At 50.2% G+C, this 20,474-nt stretch overlaps 1 protein-coding gene across 1 annotated transcript in view; it reads left to right on the top strand.

The window, feature by feature from the left end:
- Positions 1-16,068, top strand: part of LOC115189569 (probable JmjC domain-containing histone demethylation protein 2C) — a 52,414-nt gene extending 36,346 nt beyond the window's left edge. Inside the window, exons 2-3 of the mRNA XM_029748187.1 lie at positions 6,168-6,389; positions 15,802-16,068. Of these exons, the coding sequence (XP_029604047.1) occupies positions 6,168-6,389; positions 15,802-16,068 (489 nt within the window). The remainder of the gene's footprint in view (positions 1-6,167; positions 6,390-15,801) is intronic.
- Positions 16,069-20,474: the final 4,406 nt, after the last annotated feature.

Below are 20,474 nucleotides of genomic sequence, written 5' to 3'. Positions count from 1 at the left end.
ACAGGTCCCTGATATATATACACACACTGCCTGGATACAGGTCCCTGATATATATACACACACTGCCTGGATACAGGTCCCTGATATATATACACACTGCCTGGATACAGGTCCCTGATATATATACACACTGCCTGGATACAGGTCCCTGATATATATACACACTGTCTGGATACAGGTCCCTGATATATATACACACTGCCTGGATACAGGTCCCTGATATATACACACACTGCCTGGATACAGGTCCCTGATATATATACACACACTGCCTGGATACAGGTCCCTGATATATACACACACTGCCTGGATACAGGTCCCTGATATATACACACACTTCCTGGATACAGGTCCCTGATATATATATATATATATACACACACTGCCTGGATACAGGTCCCTGTTATATACACACACTGCCTGGATACAGGTCCCTGACACATTCCCCCTGATTTGCTCTCTGCTGCCTCTGTGTCTGTCTCTCTCTGCTTCAGTCTCTCTCCCTGTCTCGTTTCCCTGTCTCGTTTGCCTGTCTCGTTTCCCTGTCTCTAGTTTTCCCTTTGTCTATTCCTCAGTCTGTCTCTGTCCTGTATACTGTTCATTTTTAATGTCTCTGTCTATTCCTCAGTCTGTCTGTCTCCTGTATACTGTACATTTTAAATGTCTCTGTCTATTCCTCTGTCTCTGTCCTGTATACTGTTCATTTTTAATGTCTCTGTCTATTCTTCTGTCTCTGTCCTGTATACTGTTCATTTTTAATGTCTCTGTCTATTCCTCAGTCTGTCTGTCCTGTATACTGTACATTTTAAATGTCTCTGTCTATTCCTCTGTCTCTGTCCTGTATACTGTTCATTTTTAATGTCTCTGTCTATTCCTCAGTCTGTCTGTCCTGTATACTGTACATTTTAAATGTCTCTGTCTATTCCTCTGTCTCTGTCCTGTATACTGTTCATTTTTAATGGAACTGAATTGTTTTGTGGCTCATGAGAGCGCAGAGGGAAACAGTATCTACTGGTAAATGATTAAGGTACCTGAGCTGTACTGGCAGGGTGGAGGGAGGGAGGGACCTGAGCTGTACTGGCAGGGTGGAGGTGGAGGGAGGGACCTGAGCTGTACTGGCAGGGTGGAGGGAGGGAGGGACCTGAGCTGTACTGGCAGGGTGGGGGTGGAGGGAGGGACCTGAGCTGTACTGGCAGGGTGGAGGGAGGGAGGGACCTGAGCTGTACTGGCAGGGTGGAGGGAGGGACCTGAGCTGTACTGGCAGGGTGGAGGGAGGGAGGGACCTGAGCTGTACTGGCAGGGTGGGGGTGGAGGGAGGGACCTGAGCTGTACTGGCAGGGTGGAGGGAGGGAGGGAGGGAGGGACCTGAGCTGTACTGGCAGGGTGGAGGAGGGGAGGGAGGGAGGGACCTGAGCTGTACTGGGCAGGGTGGGAGGGAGGGAGGGACCTGAGCTGTACTGCAGGGTGGGGGTGGAGGGAGGGAGGGACCTGAGCTGTCTACTGGCAGGGTGGAGGGAGGGAGGGACCTGAGCCTGTACTGGCAGGGTGGGGGTGGAGGGAGGGACCTGAGCTGTACTGGCAGGGTGGGAGGAGGGAGGGAGGGACCTGAGCTGTACTGGCAGGGTGGAGGTGGAGGGAGGGACCTGAGCTGTACTGGCAGGGTGGGGGTGGAGGAGGGAGGGACCTGAGCTGGTTACTGGCAGGGTGGAGGGAGGGAGGGACCTGAGCTGTACTGGCAGGGGGGGGGTGGAGGGAGGGAGGGACCTGAGCTGTACTGGCAGGCGTGGAGGGAGGGGAGGGGAGGGACCTGAGCTGTACTGGCAGGGTGGAGGTGGAGGGAGGGACTGAGCTGTACTGGCAGGGTGGGGGTGGAGGGAGGGAGGGACCTGAGCTGTACTGGCAGGGTGAGGGAGGGAGGGACCTGAGCTGTACTGGCAGGGTGGGGGTGGAGGGAGGAGGGGACCTGAGCTGTACTGGCAGGGTGGAGGGAGGGACCGGAGCTGTACTGGCAGGGTGGAGGGAGGGAGGGACCTGAGCTGTACTGGCAGGGTGGAGGGAGGGAGGGACCTCGAGCTGTACTGGCAGTGGTGGGGGTGGAGGGAGGGACCCTGAGCTGTACTGGCAGGGTGGGGGTGGAGGGAGGGACCTGAGCTGTACTGGCAGGGTGGGGGTGGAGGGAGGGAGGGACCTGAGCTGTACTGGCAGGGTGGAGGGAGGGAGGGACCTGAGCTGTACTGGCAGGGTGGGGGGAGGGAGGGACCTGAGCTGTACTGGCAGGGTGGAGGGAGGGAGGGAGGGACCTGAGCTGTACTGGCAGGGTGGAGGTGGAGGGAGGGACCTGAGCTGTACTGGCCAGGGTGGAGGTGGGAGGGACGGAGGACCTGAGCTGTACTGGCAGGGTGGGGGTGGAGGGCGGGAGGGCACTGAGGTGTACTGGCAGGGTGGAGGTGGAGGGAGGGAGGGACCTGAGCGTACTGGCAGGTGGGGGTGGAGGGAGGGAGGGACCTGAGCTGTACTGGAAGGGTGGAGGGAGGGAGGGAACTGAGCTGTACTGGGCAGGGGGGGGGTGGAGGGGGGGAGGGACCTGAGCTGTAATGGCAGGGTGGGGGGTGGAGGGAGGGAGGGGACCTGAGCTGTACCTTGGCAGGGTGGAGGGAGGGAGGGACCTGAGCTGTACTGGCAGGGTGGGGGGAGGGAGGGACTGAGCTGTACGGGCAGGGTGGAGGGGAGGGAGGGAGGGACCTGAGCTGTACTGGCAGGGTGGAGGTGGAGGGAGGGAGGGACCTGAGCTGTACTGGCAGGGTGGAGGGAGGGATGGGGAGGTGGAGGGAACTGCTGGGACTAGAGTCATGTGCTGCTGCAGTAATGAGATCTCTGCTGACATGTCTGCTGGAAAACACCAAATAATACAGAGCAGAATTAGTCTGATACTCGCTAGTTATCAGAATCCAGAAAAGAGCCGTTAAATTCTACAACCACCTAAAAGGAAGTGATTCCCAAACCTTCCATAACAAAGCCATCACCTACAGAGAGATGAACCTGGAGAAGAGTCCCCTAAGCAAGCTGGTCCTGGGACTCTGTTCACAAACACAAACAGACCCCACAGAGCCCCAGGACAGCAACACAAACAGACCCCACAGAGCCCCAGGACAGCAACACAATTAGACCAAACCAAATCATGAGAAAACAAAAAGATTAAACAAAAAAAAACAGAGCAAACTAGAATGCTATTTGGCCCTAACAGAGAGTACACAGTGGCAGAATACCTGACCACTGTGACTGACCCAAACTTAAGGAAAGCTTTGACTATGTACAGACTCAGTGAGCATAGCCTTGCTATTGAGAAAGGCCACCGTAGGCAGACCTGGCTCTCAAGAGAAGACAGGCTATGTGTCCACTGCCATCAAAATGAGGTGGAAACTGAGCTGCACTTCCTAACCTCCTGCCAAATAAATGTATGACCGTATTAGAGACACATATTTCCCTCAGATTACACAGATCCACAAAGAATTAGAAAACAAATCCAATTTTGATAAACTCCCATATCTACTGGGTGAAATACCACAGTGTGACATCACAGCAGCAAGATTTGTGACCTGTTGCCACAAGAAAAGGGCAACCAGTGATGAACAAACACCATTGTAAATACAACCCATATTTGTTTATTTATTTTCCCTTTTGTACTTTAACTATTTGCACATCATTACAATGCTGCATATAGCCATAATAGGACATTTGAAATGTCTTGTGAGTGTAATGTTTACTGTTCATTTTTTGGTTTATTTAACTTTTGTTTGTCTATTTCAGTTGCTTTGGCAATGTAAACATGTTTCCCATGCCAATAAATCCCTTTGAATTGAATGGAGAGCACGAGGGGGGGGGGGGGGGTATTGGCAGTCTAGCTGACTCTCTCAATGTTCCTCTGTCAGACTGTCCTTTTTCCTATCAGTGCAGTGTTGCTGTGAGAGAGCAACCAAGTGGGCTCGGTGCCGTATGAGTAGACTAACATATTGTTAGTTATTTATCACCTCATCTGATTACATTGTACCTGGCTTGACTGCATCAAACCCAGAGAAGCTAGAGGTCACTGAAGCCAGGTCCTTTTAACTAATGGCTGAATCCTAGCTGTGGACAGCAGGTCTCAGGGGAGGGGGGAGGGGGGGGGCATGGCATGTTGTCACCATGCTGGTGGAGGTCACAGAAGGTCAAACACATTGATCAGAGCAGTTATTTCAGCTTGTACATTTAGGCCTGGATCTTGTTTTCATGTCTACCTAACAGTACTTCATGTAAGTGATTTGTCTGTCTGTCTGTCTGTCTGTCTGTCTGTCATACCAGTTCAATAGCAGGGAAGGTAAACCGTCTTATCTGATGGTCAGAGTGGCAAAGTGAAAATAACATTTGATCTGTACTGTTGACCATCACATGAATCGTTCCAGCTGTGGTACTGAGATAATATTTAGCTGCTCCATTTTGGCAGAACTCATGTTATCCTTAACAACTTTCCTAACGTGTTTTACGTTGTTGCTTTGCTGTGTCCTTCTGTCTTTGGCCATTTAAATAAGATCTTAAAGTTATTCTGAAGCCCTTTATGTACTGACCCAGAGTCAGATGAGGCCCTTTATCTACTGACCCAGAGTCAGATGAACTCCTTTATCTACTGACCCAGAGTCAGATGAGGCCCTTTATCTACTGACCCAGAGTCAGATGAGGCCCTTTATCTACTGACCCAGAGTCAGATGAGGCCCTTTATCCACTGACCCAGAGTCATTGGCAAAATCCTGAAGTTTCCCTTTAAGTAATATCTCTAGTTGTATTGAAAGCTGTGTGTCTCAGAGGGTCAGAACAGTAATATCTCTAGTTGTATTGAAAGCTCTGTGTCTCAGAGGGTCAGAACAGTAATATCTACTAGTTGTATTGAAAGCTGTGTGTCTCAGAGGGTCAGAACAGTAATGTCTCTAGTTGTATTGAAAGCTGTGTGTCTCAGAGGATCAGAACAGTAATATCTCTAGTTGTATTGAAAGCTGTGTGTCTCAGAGGGTCAGAACAGTAATATCTCTAGTTGTATTGAAAGCTGTGTGTCTCAGAGGGTCAGAACAGTAATGTCTCTAGTTGTATTGAAAGCTGTGTGTCTCAGAGGGTCAGAACAGTAATATCTCTAGTTGTATTGAAAGCTGTGTGTCTCAGAGGGTCAGAACAGTAATATCTCTAGTTGTATTGAAAGCTGTGTGTCTCAGGGTCAGAACAGTAATATCTCTAGTTGTATTGATAGCTGTGTGTCTCAGAGGGTCAGAACAGTAATGTCTCTAGTTGTATTGAAAGCTGTGTGTCTCAGAGGGTCAGAACAGTAATATCTCTAGTTGTATTGAAAGCTGTGTGTCTCAGAGGATCAGAACAGTAATATCTCTAGTTGTATTGAAAGCTGTGTGTCTCAGAGGGTCAGAACAGTAATATCTCTAGTTGTATTGAAAGCTGGAGTTGACGTTTATAAAGTTGATTGTATCCTCTTCTCAGTATGCAAATGTAAACACTATCTCAAACTCTGTCAATCTACTGACCTCTCCTCCGTGGTGGGAAGGTCATGTGAAACAACAATGAAACAAACTGCAGAATGAGTTGTTATACCTCTGTGTACACACACACACCCTCTCTATGTATACCCATGTCCTCACCCCCTCTCCTCTCTATGTATACCCATGAACTCACCCCCTCTCCTCTCTATGTATACCCATGAACTCACCCCCTCTCCTCTCTATGTATACCCATGAACTCACCTCCTCTCTATGTATACCCATGTCCTCACCCCCCTCTCCTCTCTATGTATACCCATGTCCTCACCCCCTCTCCTCTCTATGTATACCCATGAACTCACCCCCCTCTCCTCTCTATGTATACCCATGTCCTCTCCCCCTCTCCTCTCTATGTATACCCATGAACTCACCCCCTCTCCTCTCTATGTATACCCATGAACTCACCCCCTCTCCTCTCTATGTATACCCATGAACTCACCCCCTCTCCTCTCTATGTATACCCATGTCCTCACCCCCTCTCCTCTCTATGTATACCCATGTCCTCACCCCCTCTCCTCTCTATGTATACCCATGAACTCACCCCCTCTCCTCTCTATGTATACCCATGAACTCACCCCCTCTCCTCTCTTGTCCCAGGTGTACGTGGAGTTTGATGACCTGGAGTGGGAGAAGCGGGAGTGGGTGAAAGTGTACGAGGACTTCCAGGTGTTCCTGCTGGAGCAGCAGCTGGTGTGGGCGAAGAGGAGAGAGAGCTCCCTGCTGGAGCAGCAGCTGGTGTGGGCCAAGAGGAGGGAGAGCACTGTGCTGGGGGAAAATCCCCAGGGGACTAAAGACAGACACATCCAGTGGCCAGCTCTGGTAAGGACTGATCCAGCTATCTTCCATAGTGCCGTATCTCCCTGGACTCTGACCATCTGATGTTACTGTAGCGCTCAGCGCTCTCTCCATTACCTAGACCCACTGAGGATTACCATGGTAACAAGGATTCTACATCTGTGGTGTGGTACATAGGATTACAATGATTCTAGATCTGTGGTGTGGTACATAGGATTACAAGGATTCTAGATCTGTGGTGTGGTACATAGGATTACAAGGATTCTAGATCTGTGGTGTGGTACATAGGATTACAAGGATTCTAGATCTGTGGTGTGGTACATAGGATTACAAGGATTCTAGATCTGTGGTGTGGTACATAGGATTACAAGGATTCTACATCTGTGGTGTGGTACATAGGATTACAAGGATTCTACATCTGTGGTGTGGTACATAGGATTACAAGGATTCTACATCTGTGGTGTGGTACATAAGATTACAATGATTCTACATCTGTGGTGTGGTACATAGGATTACAATGATTCTACATCTGTGGTGTGGTACATAGGATTACAATGATTCTACATCTGTGGTGTGGTACATAGGATTCTAATAAAACTGTTTCTTCTTGAGAGAGTTTGGAAAACGTAATCAAATGGCTACCCCCCCCCCCCCCCCCCCCCCCCCCCCCCTTACGCTGCTGCTGCTGCTCTGTTATTATCTCTGCATTGTCACTTTAATAACTCTACCTACATGTACATACTACCTCAATTACCTCGACTAACCGGTACCCCCTGTATATAGCCTCCACATTGACTCTGTACCGGTACCCCCCTGTATATAGCCTCCACATTGACTCTGTACCGGTTACCCCCTGTATATAGCCTCCACATTGACTCTGTACCGGTACCCCCTGTATATAGCCTCCACATTGACTCTGTACCGGTAACCCCTGTATATAGCCTCCACATTGACTCTGTACCGTAACACCCTGTATATAGCCTCCACATTGACTCTGTACCGGTACCCCCTGTATATAGCCTCCACATTGTTATTTTACTGCTTCCCTTTAATTACTTGTTTTATTTTATTTGTATTTTTTTTAGTGTATTTTTCTTAGCTGCACTGTTGGTTAAGGGCTTGTAAGTGAGCGTTTCACTGGAGGTGAATACCTGTTGTTTTTCGGCACGTGACAAATGATTGATTTGATAAATGTTGAAGAGGGTGGGACTTAAGCTGCATCCCTGTTTTACCCCACGGCCCTGTGGGAAGAAATGTGTCTTTGCTAGTTTTAGCTGCACTCTTGTGTACATGGATTTTATAATGTCGTATGTTTTTCCCCCCAGCACCACTTTCCATCAATTTGTATAGCAGACCCTCATGTCAAATTGAGTCAAAGGTTTTTTTGAAATTAACAAAGAATGAGAAGAATTTGTTTGTTTGTGTGCCAATTAGGGTGTGCAGGGTGAATATGTGGTCTGTCGTACAATAATTTGGTAAAAAGCCAATTTGACATGTACGAGTCTGCTGTTAATGATAATGCAGAGGATTTTCCCAAGGTTGCTGTTGATGCATATCCCACGGTAGTTATTAGGGTGATAAGTCCTTGATTCCAAGTATTGGGGAAGATGCCAGAGCCAAGGATGATGTTAGAGTTCAATTGGAATTTGTGGTCTGTATGTGTTATCATTTAATTGAGGACACCATCAACACCACAGACCTTTTTGGGTTGGAGGGTTTATATTTTGTCCTGTAGTTCATTCAAGGTAATTGGAGAATCCAGTGGGTTCTGGTGTCTTTAATAGTTGATTCTAAGATTTGTATTTGATCATGTATATGTTTTTGTTTGTTCTTTGTTATAGAGCCAAAAAGATTGGAGAAGTTGTTTACCCATCTCCATTTTGGATAGATAACTCTTCATGTTGTTGTTTTGTGTTTTCAATTTTCCCAGAAGTGGTTAGATTCTCTGGATTCTTCCATTACATTGAGCTCATTTCTGACATGCTGTTCCTTCTTTTTCCGTAGTGTATTTCTGTATAGTGATTCACCATAGTGAAGGCGAAGGCTCAGGTTTTCTGGGTCTCTGTGTTTCTGTATTGTTTTAGTGATTCACCATAGTGAAGGCGAAGGCTCAGGTTTTCTGGGTCTCTGTGTTTCTGTATTGTTTTAGTGATTCACCATAGTGAAGGAGTAGACTCAGGTTTTCTGGGTCTCTGTGTTTCTGGTTGGACAGGTTTCTACATTTCTTTCTTAGGTTTTTGCATTCTTCATCAAACTGTTTGTCCGTTTTTGTTAATTTTCTTCGGTTTTCTGTTTGACGTTTTTAGATTTGATAGAGGTCAAATATACTGTTTTTAGGTTTTCTACTGGCAAGTTTATACCTTCACTATTACAGTGGAACGTTTAGTCCAGGAAGATGTCTAAAAGGGATTTGTTGTCTAATAGTTTCCACACTACTTTCCTTCCACCTATAGCATTTCTTAATGTTCCTTTGGCTTTGATGCCTCATGATTGAGTTATTGCTCTGTTCAAGTAGACTGCGATTTTGCTGTGATCTGATCGGGGTGTCAGTGGGTTTGACTGTGAACGCTCTGAGAGACTCTAAGTCTCTCTCTCTTTCTCTCTCTCATATTAATTAGTCTGTAGCCCATGTGACTCCCAGTCCGTCTGCCCTGGCAAGGGGAGGAGAGTACAGAGTTGGCTTTAAACCTAATGGAGGCTTGGTCTTGCACTCCGTGTTTCTTGTTGGCTGTCTGCCTGCTGGTTCAGAACAGGGCTCTCCTCATTTTTAACATGTTTAAGCTTTCGTGTTGGAGTCGAGGCAGAACACGGGGAAAAGGAAAGAGGCTGTAATTTCATGCATTTTTATTGTTCGTAGTGGAGAATAAAGAATAGGTCTATGTTATGTGTGATCTTAGTGTTTAGCTGGCAAGGTTGCACTGCTTTAATTTAAAAAAATATATGCATTTTCAAATAGTTGTGCAAATGGCATTGATGATATAGTCATCGGTTATGTTTATTTGATGAAACCTCCGTAGCAGTTGATCCATTTGTATTGCTTTGTTGACAAAGCTTAGACGGCACAAATGAGGTAGGCTTAACGAGCTGATCAAAATATATCAACAAAGCATTTTAAATGGTTGCTTTCTGATATACTAGACTATTTGAGTCCCTGGGTTGCTTTCTGATATATACTAGACTATTTGAGTCCCTGGTGCTTCTGATATACTAGACTATTTGAGTCCCTGGGTTGCTTTCCTGATATACTAGACTATTTGAGTCCCTGGGTTGCTTTCTGATATACTAGACTATTTGAGTCCCTGGGTTGCTTTCTGATATACTAGACTATTTGAGTCCCTGGGTTGCTTTCTGATATACTAGACTATTTGAGTCCTGGGTTGCTTTCTGATATACTAGACTATTTGAGTCCCTGGGTTGCTTTCTGATATACTAGACTATTTGAGTCCCTGGGTTGCTTTCTGATATATACTAGACTATTTGAGTCCCTGGGTTGCTTTCTGATATATACTAGACTATTTGAGTCCCTGGGTTGCTTTCTGATATACTAGACTATTTGAGTCCCTGGTTGCTTTCTGATATACTAGACTATTTGAGTCCCTGGTGTTGCTTTCTGATATACTAGACTATTGAGTCCCTGGGTTGCTTTCTGATATACTAGACTATTTGAGTCCCTGGGTTGCTTTCTGATATACTAGACTATTTGAGTCCTTGGGTTTGCTTTCTGATATACTAGACTATTTGAGTCCCTGGGTTGCTTTCTGATATATACTAGACTATTTGAGTCCCTGGGTTGCTTTCTGATATACTAGACTATTTGAGTCCCTGGGTTGCTTTCTGATATACTAGACTATTTGAGTCCCTGGGTTGCTTTCTGATATACTAGACTATTTGAGTCCTTGGGTTGCTTTCTGATATACTAGACTATTTGAGTCCCTGGGTTGCTTTCTGATATATACTAGACTATTTGAGTCCCTGGGTTGCTTTCTGATATATACTAGACTATTTGAGTCCCTGGGTTGCTTTCTGATATACTAGACTATTTGAGTCCCTGGGTTGCTTTCTGATATACTAGACTATTTGAGTCCCTGGGTTGCTTTCTGATATACTAGACTATTTGAGTCCCGTTGTGCAGCAGACCTCCATTCTAGTGAGGTGGGAGAGACCGCAGTCTGAAAATACCTCTGAATTTGCTCAGAGCAGAGCCACAGCTGGGTATTATTTATAGCCTTCCTTACCCTTTCATTTTTTCCATCTGACCTCGTTTTGGTCCACAGAGTGCTGTTTCTGCTCTGCCTGGCGTACAGCAGAGAGAGGACAGGAGGAGAGAGGACAGGAGGAGAGAGGACAGGAGGAGAGAGGACAGGAGGAGAGAGGACAGGCGGAGAGAGGACAGGCGGAGAGAGGACAGGCGGAGAGAGGACAGGCGGAGAGAGGACAGGCGGAGAGAGGACAGGCGGAGAGAGGACAGGCGGAGAGAGGACAGGCGGAGAGAGGACGAGAGGACAGGAAGAGAGAGGACAGGAGGAGAGAGGACAGGCGGAGAGGAGGACAGGCGGAGAGGAGGAGAGAGGACAGGAGGACAGGAGGACAGGAGGAGAGAGGACAGGAGGAGAGAGGACAGGCGGAGAGAGGACAGGCGGAGAGAGGACAGGAGGACAGGCGGAGAGAGGACAGGCGGAGAGAGGACAGGAGGACAGGCGGAGAGAGGACGAGAGGAGAGAGGACAGGCGGAGAGGAGGACAGGAGGAGAGAGGACAGGCGGAGAGAGGACAGGAGGACAGGAGGAGAGAGGACAGGCGGACAGGCGGAGAGAGGACAGGCGGAGAGAGGACAGGCAGGAGGAGAGAGGACAGGCAGGAGGAGAGAGGACAGGCAGGAGGAGAGAGGACAGGCAGGAGGAGAGAGGGAGAGAGACGACAGGCGGAGAGAGGACAGGCGGAGAGAGGACAGGCGGGAGAGAGGACAGGAGGACAGGCGGAGAGAGGACAGGAGGAGAGAGGACAGGCGGAGAGAGGACAGGAGGACAGGCGGAGAGAGGACAGGAGGACAGGCGGAGAGAGGACAGGAGGACAGGCGGAGAGAGGACAGGAGGAGAGAGGACAGGAGGAGAGAGGACAGGCAGAGAGAGGACAGGAGGACAGGCGGAGAGAGGACAGGCGGAGAGAGGACAGGCGGAGAGGAGGACAGGAGGACAGGAGGAGAGAGGACAGGAGGACAGGCGGAGAGAGGACAGGAGGAGAGAGGACAGGAGGAGAGAGGACAGGCGGAGAGAGGACAGGAGGAGAGAGGACAGGCGGACAGGCGGAGAGAGGACAGGCGGAGAGAGGACAGGCAGGAGGAGAGAGGACAGGCAGGAGGAGAGAGGACAGGCAGGAGGAGAGAGGACAGGCAGGAGGAGAGAGGGAGAGAGACGACAGGCGGAGAGAGGACAGGCGGAGAGGGACAGGCGGGAGAGAGGACAGGAGGACAGGCGGAGAGAGGACAGGAGGAGAGAGGACAGGAGGAGAGAGGACAGGCGGAGAGAGGACAGGAGGACAGGCGGAGAGAGGACAGGAGGACAGGCGGAGAGAGGACAGGAGGACAGGCGGAGAGAGGACAGGAGGAGAGAGGACAGGAGGAGAGAGGACAGGCGGAGAGAGGACAGGAGGACAGGCGGAGAGGACAGGCGGAGAGAGGACAGGCGGAGAGGAGGACAGGAGGACAGGAGGAGAGAGGACAGGAGGAGAGAGGACAGGTGGAGAGAGGACAGGTGGAGAGAGGACAGGCGGAGAGAGGACAGGCGGAGAGGAGGACAGGCGGAGAGAGGACAGGCGGAGAGAGGACAGGCGGAGAGAGGACGGGAGGAGAGAGGACGGGAGGAGAGAGGACAGGAGGAGAGAGGAGAGAGGACAGGCGGACAGGAGGAGAGAGGACAGGCGGACAGGAGGAGAGAGGACAGGAGGACAGGAGGAGAGAGGACAGGAGGAGAGAGGACAGGAGACAGGAGGACAGGAGGAGAGAGGACAGGAGGACAGGAGGAGAGGACAGGAGGAGAGGACAGGAGGAGAGAGGAGGAGGAGAGAGGACAGGAGGAGAGAGGACAGACAGGAGAGAGGACAGGAGGAGAGAGGACAGGCGGAGAGAGGAGAGAGGACAGGAGGAGAGAGGACAGGAGGAGGAGGAGAGAGGAGAGAGGACAGACAGGAGAGAGGACAGGAGAGAGGAGAGAGGACAGACAGGAGAGAGGACAGGAGGAGAGGACAGGAGGAGAGAGAGAGGACAGGAGGAGAGAGGACAGAGGAGAAAGAGGACAGGAGGAGAGAGGAGAGAGGACAGGAGGAGAGAGGAGAGAGGACAGGAGGAGAGAGGACAGGCGGAGAGAGGACGGATCACCTGAACTCTTATCAGACAAAGAAAAGCAGGTTGGAGACGGGGGAGGAAGAGAGGGAGACGGACTGCGGTCTTCTCTGAGGGAGACGGACTGCGGTCCTCTCTGAGGGAGACGGACTGCGGTCTCTTGAGGGAGACGGACTGCGGTCCTCTCTGAGGGAGACGGACCGCGGTCCTCTCTGAGGGAGACGGACCGCGGTCCTCTCTGAGGGAGACGGACCGCGGTCCTCTCCTGAAGTTGTACTTCCTCCTCCAGTGGGTGTCTGAGAGGCCAGCTTCCTGCCTACCTCTGGAACATACAGTATAATATACCACATCACACAGTATGTAGACTACATCAGGGTCAGGGCTCTGTGAACCAAACACTCTGACGCACTCTGACGCTCCGCTCCTACAGCACATCAGCATTTCACTTTCATAGGTAGTATTGAGCTGGGGTTCTGATGAATACATCTGGGGAAGCATCCTGGGGTTCTGATGAACATCTGGGGAGCATCCTGGGGTTTGATGAATACATCTGGGGAAGCATCCTGGGGTTCTGATGAATACATCTGGGGAAGCATCCTGGGGTTCTGATGAATACATCTGGGGAAGCATCCTGGGGTTCTGATGAATACATCTGGGGAAGCATCCTGGGGTTCTGATGAATACATCTGGGGAAGCATCCTGGGGTTCTGATGATACATCTGGGGAAGCATCCTGGGGTTCTGATGACATCTGGGGAAGCATCCTGGGGTTCTGATGAATACATCTGGGGAAGCATCCTGGGGTTCTGATGAATACATTTGGGGAAGCATCCTGGGGTTCTGATGAATACATCTGGGAAGCATCCTGGGGTTCTGATGATACATCTGGGAAGCATCCTGGGGTTCTGATGAATACATCTGGGGAAGCATCCTGGGGTTCTGATGAATACATTTGGGGAAGCATCCTGGGGTTCTGATGAATACATCTGGGGGAAGCACTGGGGTTCTGATGAATACATCTGGGGAAGCATCCTGGGGTTCTGATGAATACATCTGGGGAAGCATCCTGGGGTTCTGGTGAAAATCTGGGGAAGCATCCTGGTGAATACATTGGGGATTGAGTTTTAGAGAAAGGAGGATGAAGCTGTTAATTGAGTTGAACGTTCTGCCAGCCAATCTTCTCAGGTCGGGTTGACTTCTCTTGGTGCATGTTGATGATGTCATTATCTTTAGTGTTTGTTAGTAAACGTCCAATGAAGACGTGCAGAGAGACATTACTCTGTTCGGTCCAGCTGTAACGGTTATTGATGTAAACAACTGTCTCATTTGGTGAGAAGAGACCTGCCATTGTGAAGTCTCTACTCTGTACAACTAACACCTAGTGGGCAGCAGTCTGGAGATAGAAAACCATTGTGAGTCTCTACTCTGTACACTAACACCTAGTGGGGGCAAAGCAGTCTGGAGATAGAAAACATTGTGAAGTCTCAGTGCTCTGTACACTAACACCTAGTGGGCAGCAGTCTGGAGATAGAAAACCATTGTTAAGTCTCAGTGCTCTGTACACTAACACTAGTGGGCAGCAGTCTGGAGATAGAAAACCATTGTGAAGTCTCTTACTCTGTACACTAACACCTAGTGGGCAGCAGTCCTGGAGATAGAAAACCATTGTGAAGGTCTCAGTGCTCGTACACTAACACTAGTGGGCAGCAGTCTGGAGATAGAAACACCATTGTGAAGTCTCAGTGCTCTGTACACTAACACCTAGTGGGCAGCAGTCTGGAGATAGAAAACGTTGAATATCAGAATGAGGCCTTGGATCGAGTCCCGTCCCACCCCTCTAATTAGTTCCATGTGCTGTTCTTGGAGCAAACATGTTTATTTCTACCCTCTCCTCTCCTCTCCTCTCCTCTCCACTACAGTCTTCCAGTGTTTCCTAGCAACACAGCTAAATGTGTAAACATGAAAGCACCCTCATAAATGACCTCATGAGGCAAGACATCACAATCTCCTCTCTATCTCAGTAACTGTCTGGCCAGTCAAGCGTCCCCCCTCCCTCTCTCTCCTCCCTCTCTCTCCTCCCTCTCTCTCCTCTCTCCTCCCCCCCTCACTTTCCCCCCCTTTCCCTCTCCCTCTCTCCCCCTCCCTCTCTCTCCGCTCCCCCCTCCCTCTCTCCCCCCCTCCTCTCTCTCCCCCCCTCCTCCCTCTCCCTCCTCCTCTCCCTCCTCCTCCCTCTCCCTCCCTCTCCCCTCTCCCTCTCCCAATCCTCCCTCTCTCTCCTCCCCTCTCCCCCCTCACTTTCCCCCCCTTCCCTCTCCCTCTCCCCCCCTCCCTCTCTCTCCGCTCTCCCCCCCCCTCCCTCTCTCTCCCCCCCTCCCTCCCTCTCCCTCCTCCCTCTCCCTCCCCCTCCTCACTCCCCCCCCCCCCCCCCTCTAATTCAGATGACTTTATTGGCATGGGGAAGCGTATGCTTAAATTGCAAAAGCGAGTGAAATAGATAATAAACAAAAAGTGAAATAAACAATCGAAGATGAAGAATAAACAGTACATCTGAAACACAAACTTTCAAAACAACAGACATTTCAAATGTCGTATGTCTTTGAACAGTGGGGTGTTGGGCGACGACTGGGACGGGGGAGCGCGTTGCGTTGCCTAGCAACACTGTGAAGGATCTGTCAGGTGGAATCATGTAGAATACAATGTGGACGTCTTACCAATATTCTATTATCTTGTGTATAAATATAAATATAAATCAATCGTATGGTGTTATGTGGTACAGAACGTTTAATGGTGATTTGGATTCAAACGTTGTATGTCTACTGTGTGGTACCAGGCCATTTCAACAGAGATGTCCACTGTTAGAAGACATCACTGGGCAGTCTTGGGAGACCTAAGCGAACAGTCACACTGTGAGCAACAGCGGGCCAGCGCAGAGCTCACATCCTACCCACCGACGCCATCGGAGGAGATGATGACCCGCTGGCATGGTGGAGAGGGAACGAGGGTCGCTTCCTGCCTCTTGGCCAGCGTGGCCCCTCGAACAGGCTGCCTCTACTAGCAGGCTGCCTCTACATCTGTGTCCTGTCTGAAGGTGTTGTCACCAGGCCTATAGCAGTCCATGTTACCGCGGTCTATTAAAGCCAGAACAGGCTGCCTCTACTAGCAGGCTGCCTCTACTAGCAGGCTGCCTCTACGAACAGGCTGCCTCTACGAACAGGCTGCCTCTACGAACAGGCCTGCCTCTACCAACAGGCTGCCTCTACCAGCAGGCTGCCTTCTCCCAGCAGGCTGCCTCTACAAGCAGGTGCCTCTACCAGCAGGCTGCCTCTACCAGCAGGCCTATAGCAGTCCATGTTACCGCGGTCTATTAAAGCCAGAACAGGCTGCATCTACCAGCAGGCTGCCTCTACCAGCAGGCTGCCTCTACCAGCAGGCTGCCTCTACTAGCAGGCTGCCTCTACCAGCAGGCTGCCTCTACCACCAGGCCTATAGCAGTCCATGTTACCGTGGTTCTATTAAAGCCAGAACAGGCTGCCTCTACGAGCAGGCTGCCTCTACGAGCAGGCTGCCTCTGCCAGCAGGCTGCCTCTACACCAGGCCTATAGCAGTCCATGTACTCGCGGTCTATTAAAGCCAGAACAGGCTGCCTCTACGAGCAGGGCTGCCTCTACGAGCAGGCTGCCTCTACGAGCAGGCTGCCTCTACGAGCAGGCTGACTCTACGAGCAGGCTGCCTCTACCCGGCAGGCCTGCCTCTACCGAAGGCTGCCTATACCAGCAGGCTCCTCTACAGCTCTACCCGCAGGCTGCCTTCTACCACAGAGGCGGACCTCTACCACAGCTATAGCAGTCCATGTTACCGCTGGTCTATAGTCAGAAACCTTTAGGCAGGTTAATATACTGTATAATGAAATAGTCAATGGTTCTTCATTGCACTTTAATTTCATTTTCAAGCCTGTATTCACAGATGGGTTCTATTCAGGATAAAAGGTAGGCCTAGGATAAATTATCCTGTTATTTGCAATGTAATTTATTTGGTTAATTCATACTCATTTTGTTTACTTTATTATTCTTGTAATTTGACGCCGATCCAAATCTTGGCCAATGTTCTGCCTTTCTAGGGAGTTTTTTCCTAGCCACCGTGCTTCTACACCTACATTGCTTGCTGTTTGGGGGTTTTATGCTGGGTTTCTGTACAGCACTTTGAGATATCAGCTGATGTAAGAAGGTTTTATAAATCCATTGATTCAGCCACCTGCAGATCACTGTGTTGTAACCCTCCTGGGGCGGAGCGTCTTATTTAGAGGAGACTGTCTACTGGTAAAACAGCCACCTGCAGATCACTGTGTTGTAATCCTCCTGGGGCGGAGCGTCTTATTTAGAGGAGACTGTCTACTGGTAAAACAGCCACCTGCAGATCACTGTGTTGTAATCCTCCTGGGGCGGAGCGTCTTATTTAGAGGAGACTGTCTACGGTAAAAACAGCCACCCTGCAGATCACTGTGTGTAACCCTCCTGGGCGGAGCGTCTTATTTAGAGGAGACTGTCTACTGGTAAAACAGCCACCTGCAGATCACTGTGTTGTAATCCTCCTGGGGCGGAGCGTCTTATTTAGAGGAGACTGTTACTGGTAAAACAGCCACTGCAGATCACTGTGTTGCTAATCCTCCTGGGGCGGAGCGTCTTATTTAGAGAGACTGTCTACTGGTAAAACAGCCACCTGCAGATCACTGTGTTGTAATCCTCCTGGGGCGGAGCGTCTTATTTAGAGGGAACCTGTCTACTGGTAAAACAGCCACCTGCAGATCACTGTGTTGTAATCCTCCTGGGGCGGAGCGTCTTATTTAGAGGAGACTGTCTACTGGTAAAACAGCCACCTGCAGATCACTGTGTTGTAATCCTCCTGGGGCGGAGCGTCTATTTAGAGGAGACTGTCTACTGGTAAAACAGCCACCTGCAGATCACTGTGTTGTAATCCTCCTGGGGCGGAGCGTCTTATTTAGAGGAAACTGTCTACTGGTTAAAAACAGCCACCTGCAGATCCTGTGTTGTAATCCTCCTGGGGCGGAGCGTCTTATTTAGAGGAGACTGTCTACTGGTAAAACAGCCAACCTGCAGATCCACTGTGTTGTAATCCTCCTGGGGCGGAGCCGTCTTATTTAGAGGAGACTGTCTACTGGTAAAAACAGCCACCTGCAGATCACTGTGTTGTAATCCCCTGGGGCGGAGCGTCTTATTTAGAGGAGACGGTCTACTGGTAAAACAGCCACCTGCAGATCACTGTGTTGTAATCCTCCGGGGCGGAGCGTCTTATTTAGAGGAGACTGTCTACTGGTAAAACAGCCACCTGCAGATCACTGTGTTGTGAACCCTCCTGGGGCGGAGCGTCTATTTAGAGGAGACTGTCTACTGGTAAAACAGCCACCTGCAGATCACTGTGTTGTAATCCTCCTGGGGCGGAGCGTCTTATGTGAGGGAGACTGTCTACTGGTAAAACAGCCACCTGCAGATCACTGTGTTGTAATCCTCCTGGGCGGAGCGTCTTATTTAGAGGAGACTGTCTACTGGTAACACAGCCACCTGCAGATCACTGTGTTGTAATCCTCCTGGGGCGGAGCGTCTTATTTAGAGGAGACTGTCTACTGGTAAAACAGCCACCTGCAGATCACTGTGTTGTAATCCTCCTGGGGCGGAGCGTCTTATTTAGAGGAGACTGTCTACTGGTAAAACAGGCCACCTGCAGATCACTGTGTTGTAACCCTCCTGGGGCGGAGAGTCTTATTAGAGGAGGACTGTCTACTGGTAAAACAGCCACCTGCAGATCACTGTGTTGTAACCCCTGGGGCGGAGCGTCTTATTTAGAGGAGACTGTCTACTGGTAAAACAGCCACCTGCAGATCACTGTGTTGTAACCCCTGGGGCGGAGCGTCTTATTTAGAGGAGACTGTTTACTGGTAAAACAGCCACCTGCAGATCACTGTGTTGTAATCCTCCTGGGGCGGAGCGTCTTATTTAGAGGAGACTGTTTACTGGTAAAACAGACACCTGCAGATCACTGTTTTGTAACCCTCCTGGGGCGGAGCGTCTTATTTAGAGGAGACTGTCTACTGGTAAAACAGCCACCTGCAGATCACTGTGTTGTAACCCTCCTGGGGCGGAGCGTCTTATTTAGAGGAGACTGTCTACTAGTAAAACAGACACATGAAGCAGCACTTCTCAAACCATAGTCAGTACTGGAGTTGCATCATAGTAGCCAGCCAGTCAGCCAGCCAGTCAGCCAGCCAGTCAGCCAGCCAGTCACACAGCCAGCTGCCACACAGCCAGCCAGCCACACAGCCAGTCACACAGCCAGCCACACAGCCAGTCACACAGCCAGCCAGCCAGTCAGCCAGCCAGTCAGCCAGCCAGCCACACAGCCAGTCACACAGCCAGCCAGCCAGCCAGCCACACAGCCAGTTACACAGCCAGCCAGTCAGCCAGCCAGTCAGCCAGCCAGTCAGCCCAGAGTCACACAGCCAGCCAGTCAGCCAGCCAGCCAGTCAGCCAGCCAGCCAGCCAGTCAGCCACACAGCCAGCCAGCCAGCCAGTCAGCCACAGCCAGCCAGTCAGTATGAACATATCTTCACCCTGTCCTCTACCCGTCCTATCTATTTCTGTCCTCATCTTCACCAGGAAACTCATGAGTTCAGTGTTCAGTCACTTCATTAGCCCTCGTTCCTCCCCTCCCAGGCTTAGCTGCTGTGGGGCCGCTGTGGACCTGCTGTGGATACCACGTTAGTCTGGCTGGTGGTGGTGGTGTATTGTGGATACCATGTTAGTCTGGCTAGGTGGGGGTGATGTATTGTGGATACCATGTTAGTCTGGCTAGGTGGTGGTGTATTGTGGATACCACGTTAGTCTGGCTAGGTGGTGGTGGTGTATTGTGGATACCACGTTAGTCTGGCTAGGTGGTGGTGGTGTATTGTGGATACCACGTTAGTCTGGCTAGGTGGTGGTGGTGTATTGTGGATACCACGTTAGTCTGGCTAGGTGGTGGTGGTGTATTGTGGATACCACGTTAGTCTGGCTAGGTGGTGGTGGTGTATTGTGGATACCATGTTAGTCTGGCTAGGTGGCGGTGGTGTATTGTGGATACCACGTTAGTCTGGCTAGGTGGTGGTGGTGTATTGTGGATACCACGTTAGTCTGGCTAGGTGGTGGTGGTGTATTGTGGATACCATGTTAGTCTGGCTAGGTGGTGGTGGTGTATTGTGGATACCATGTTAGTCTGGCTAGGTGGTGGCGGTGTATTGTGGATACCATGTTAGTCTGGCTAGGTGGTGGTGGTGTATTGTGGATACCATGTTAGTCTGGCTAGGTCGTGGTGGTGTATTGTGGATACCACGTTAGTCTGGCTAGGTCGTGGTGGTGTATTGTGGATACCATGTTAGTCTGGCTAGGTGGTGGTGGTGTATTGTGGATACCACGTTAGTCTGGCTAGGTGGTGGTGGTGTATTGTGGATACCATGTTAGTCTGGCTAGGTGGTGGTGGTGTATTGATGGTGGTGTGGATCATGTCCGTTTTTGGCTGTGAGAATGAAGAGTGAAGGTCATGACTGGCTAGATAGCTACAGTGGTGGACAGACTGAGCTGTGTAATGCTACTGTCTCTCTGTCTCCTGTCTGTCTCGTCTCTCGTCTCTCTTCTCTCTCTCTGTCTCGTGTCTTCTCTCTCTATCTCTCTCTCTCTCTCTGTCTTCTCTCTCGTCTCCCTCTCTCTCTATTTGTCTCTCTCTCTCT

Source organism: Salmo trutta, unplaced genomic scaffold (assembly GCF_901001165.1).
Source record: "Salmo trutta unplaced genomic scaffold, fSalTru1.1, whole genome shotgun sequence".
Taxonomy (NCBI): domain Eukaryota; kingdom Metazoa; phylum Chordata; class Actinopteri; order Salmoniformes; family Salmonidae; genus Salmo; species Salmo trutta.
Note: the sequence above shows the minus strand (reverse complement) of the source record. Positions and strands in the feature narration are given on the sequence as shown.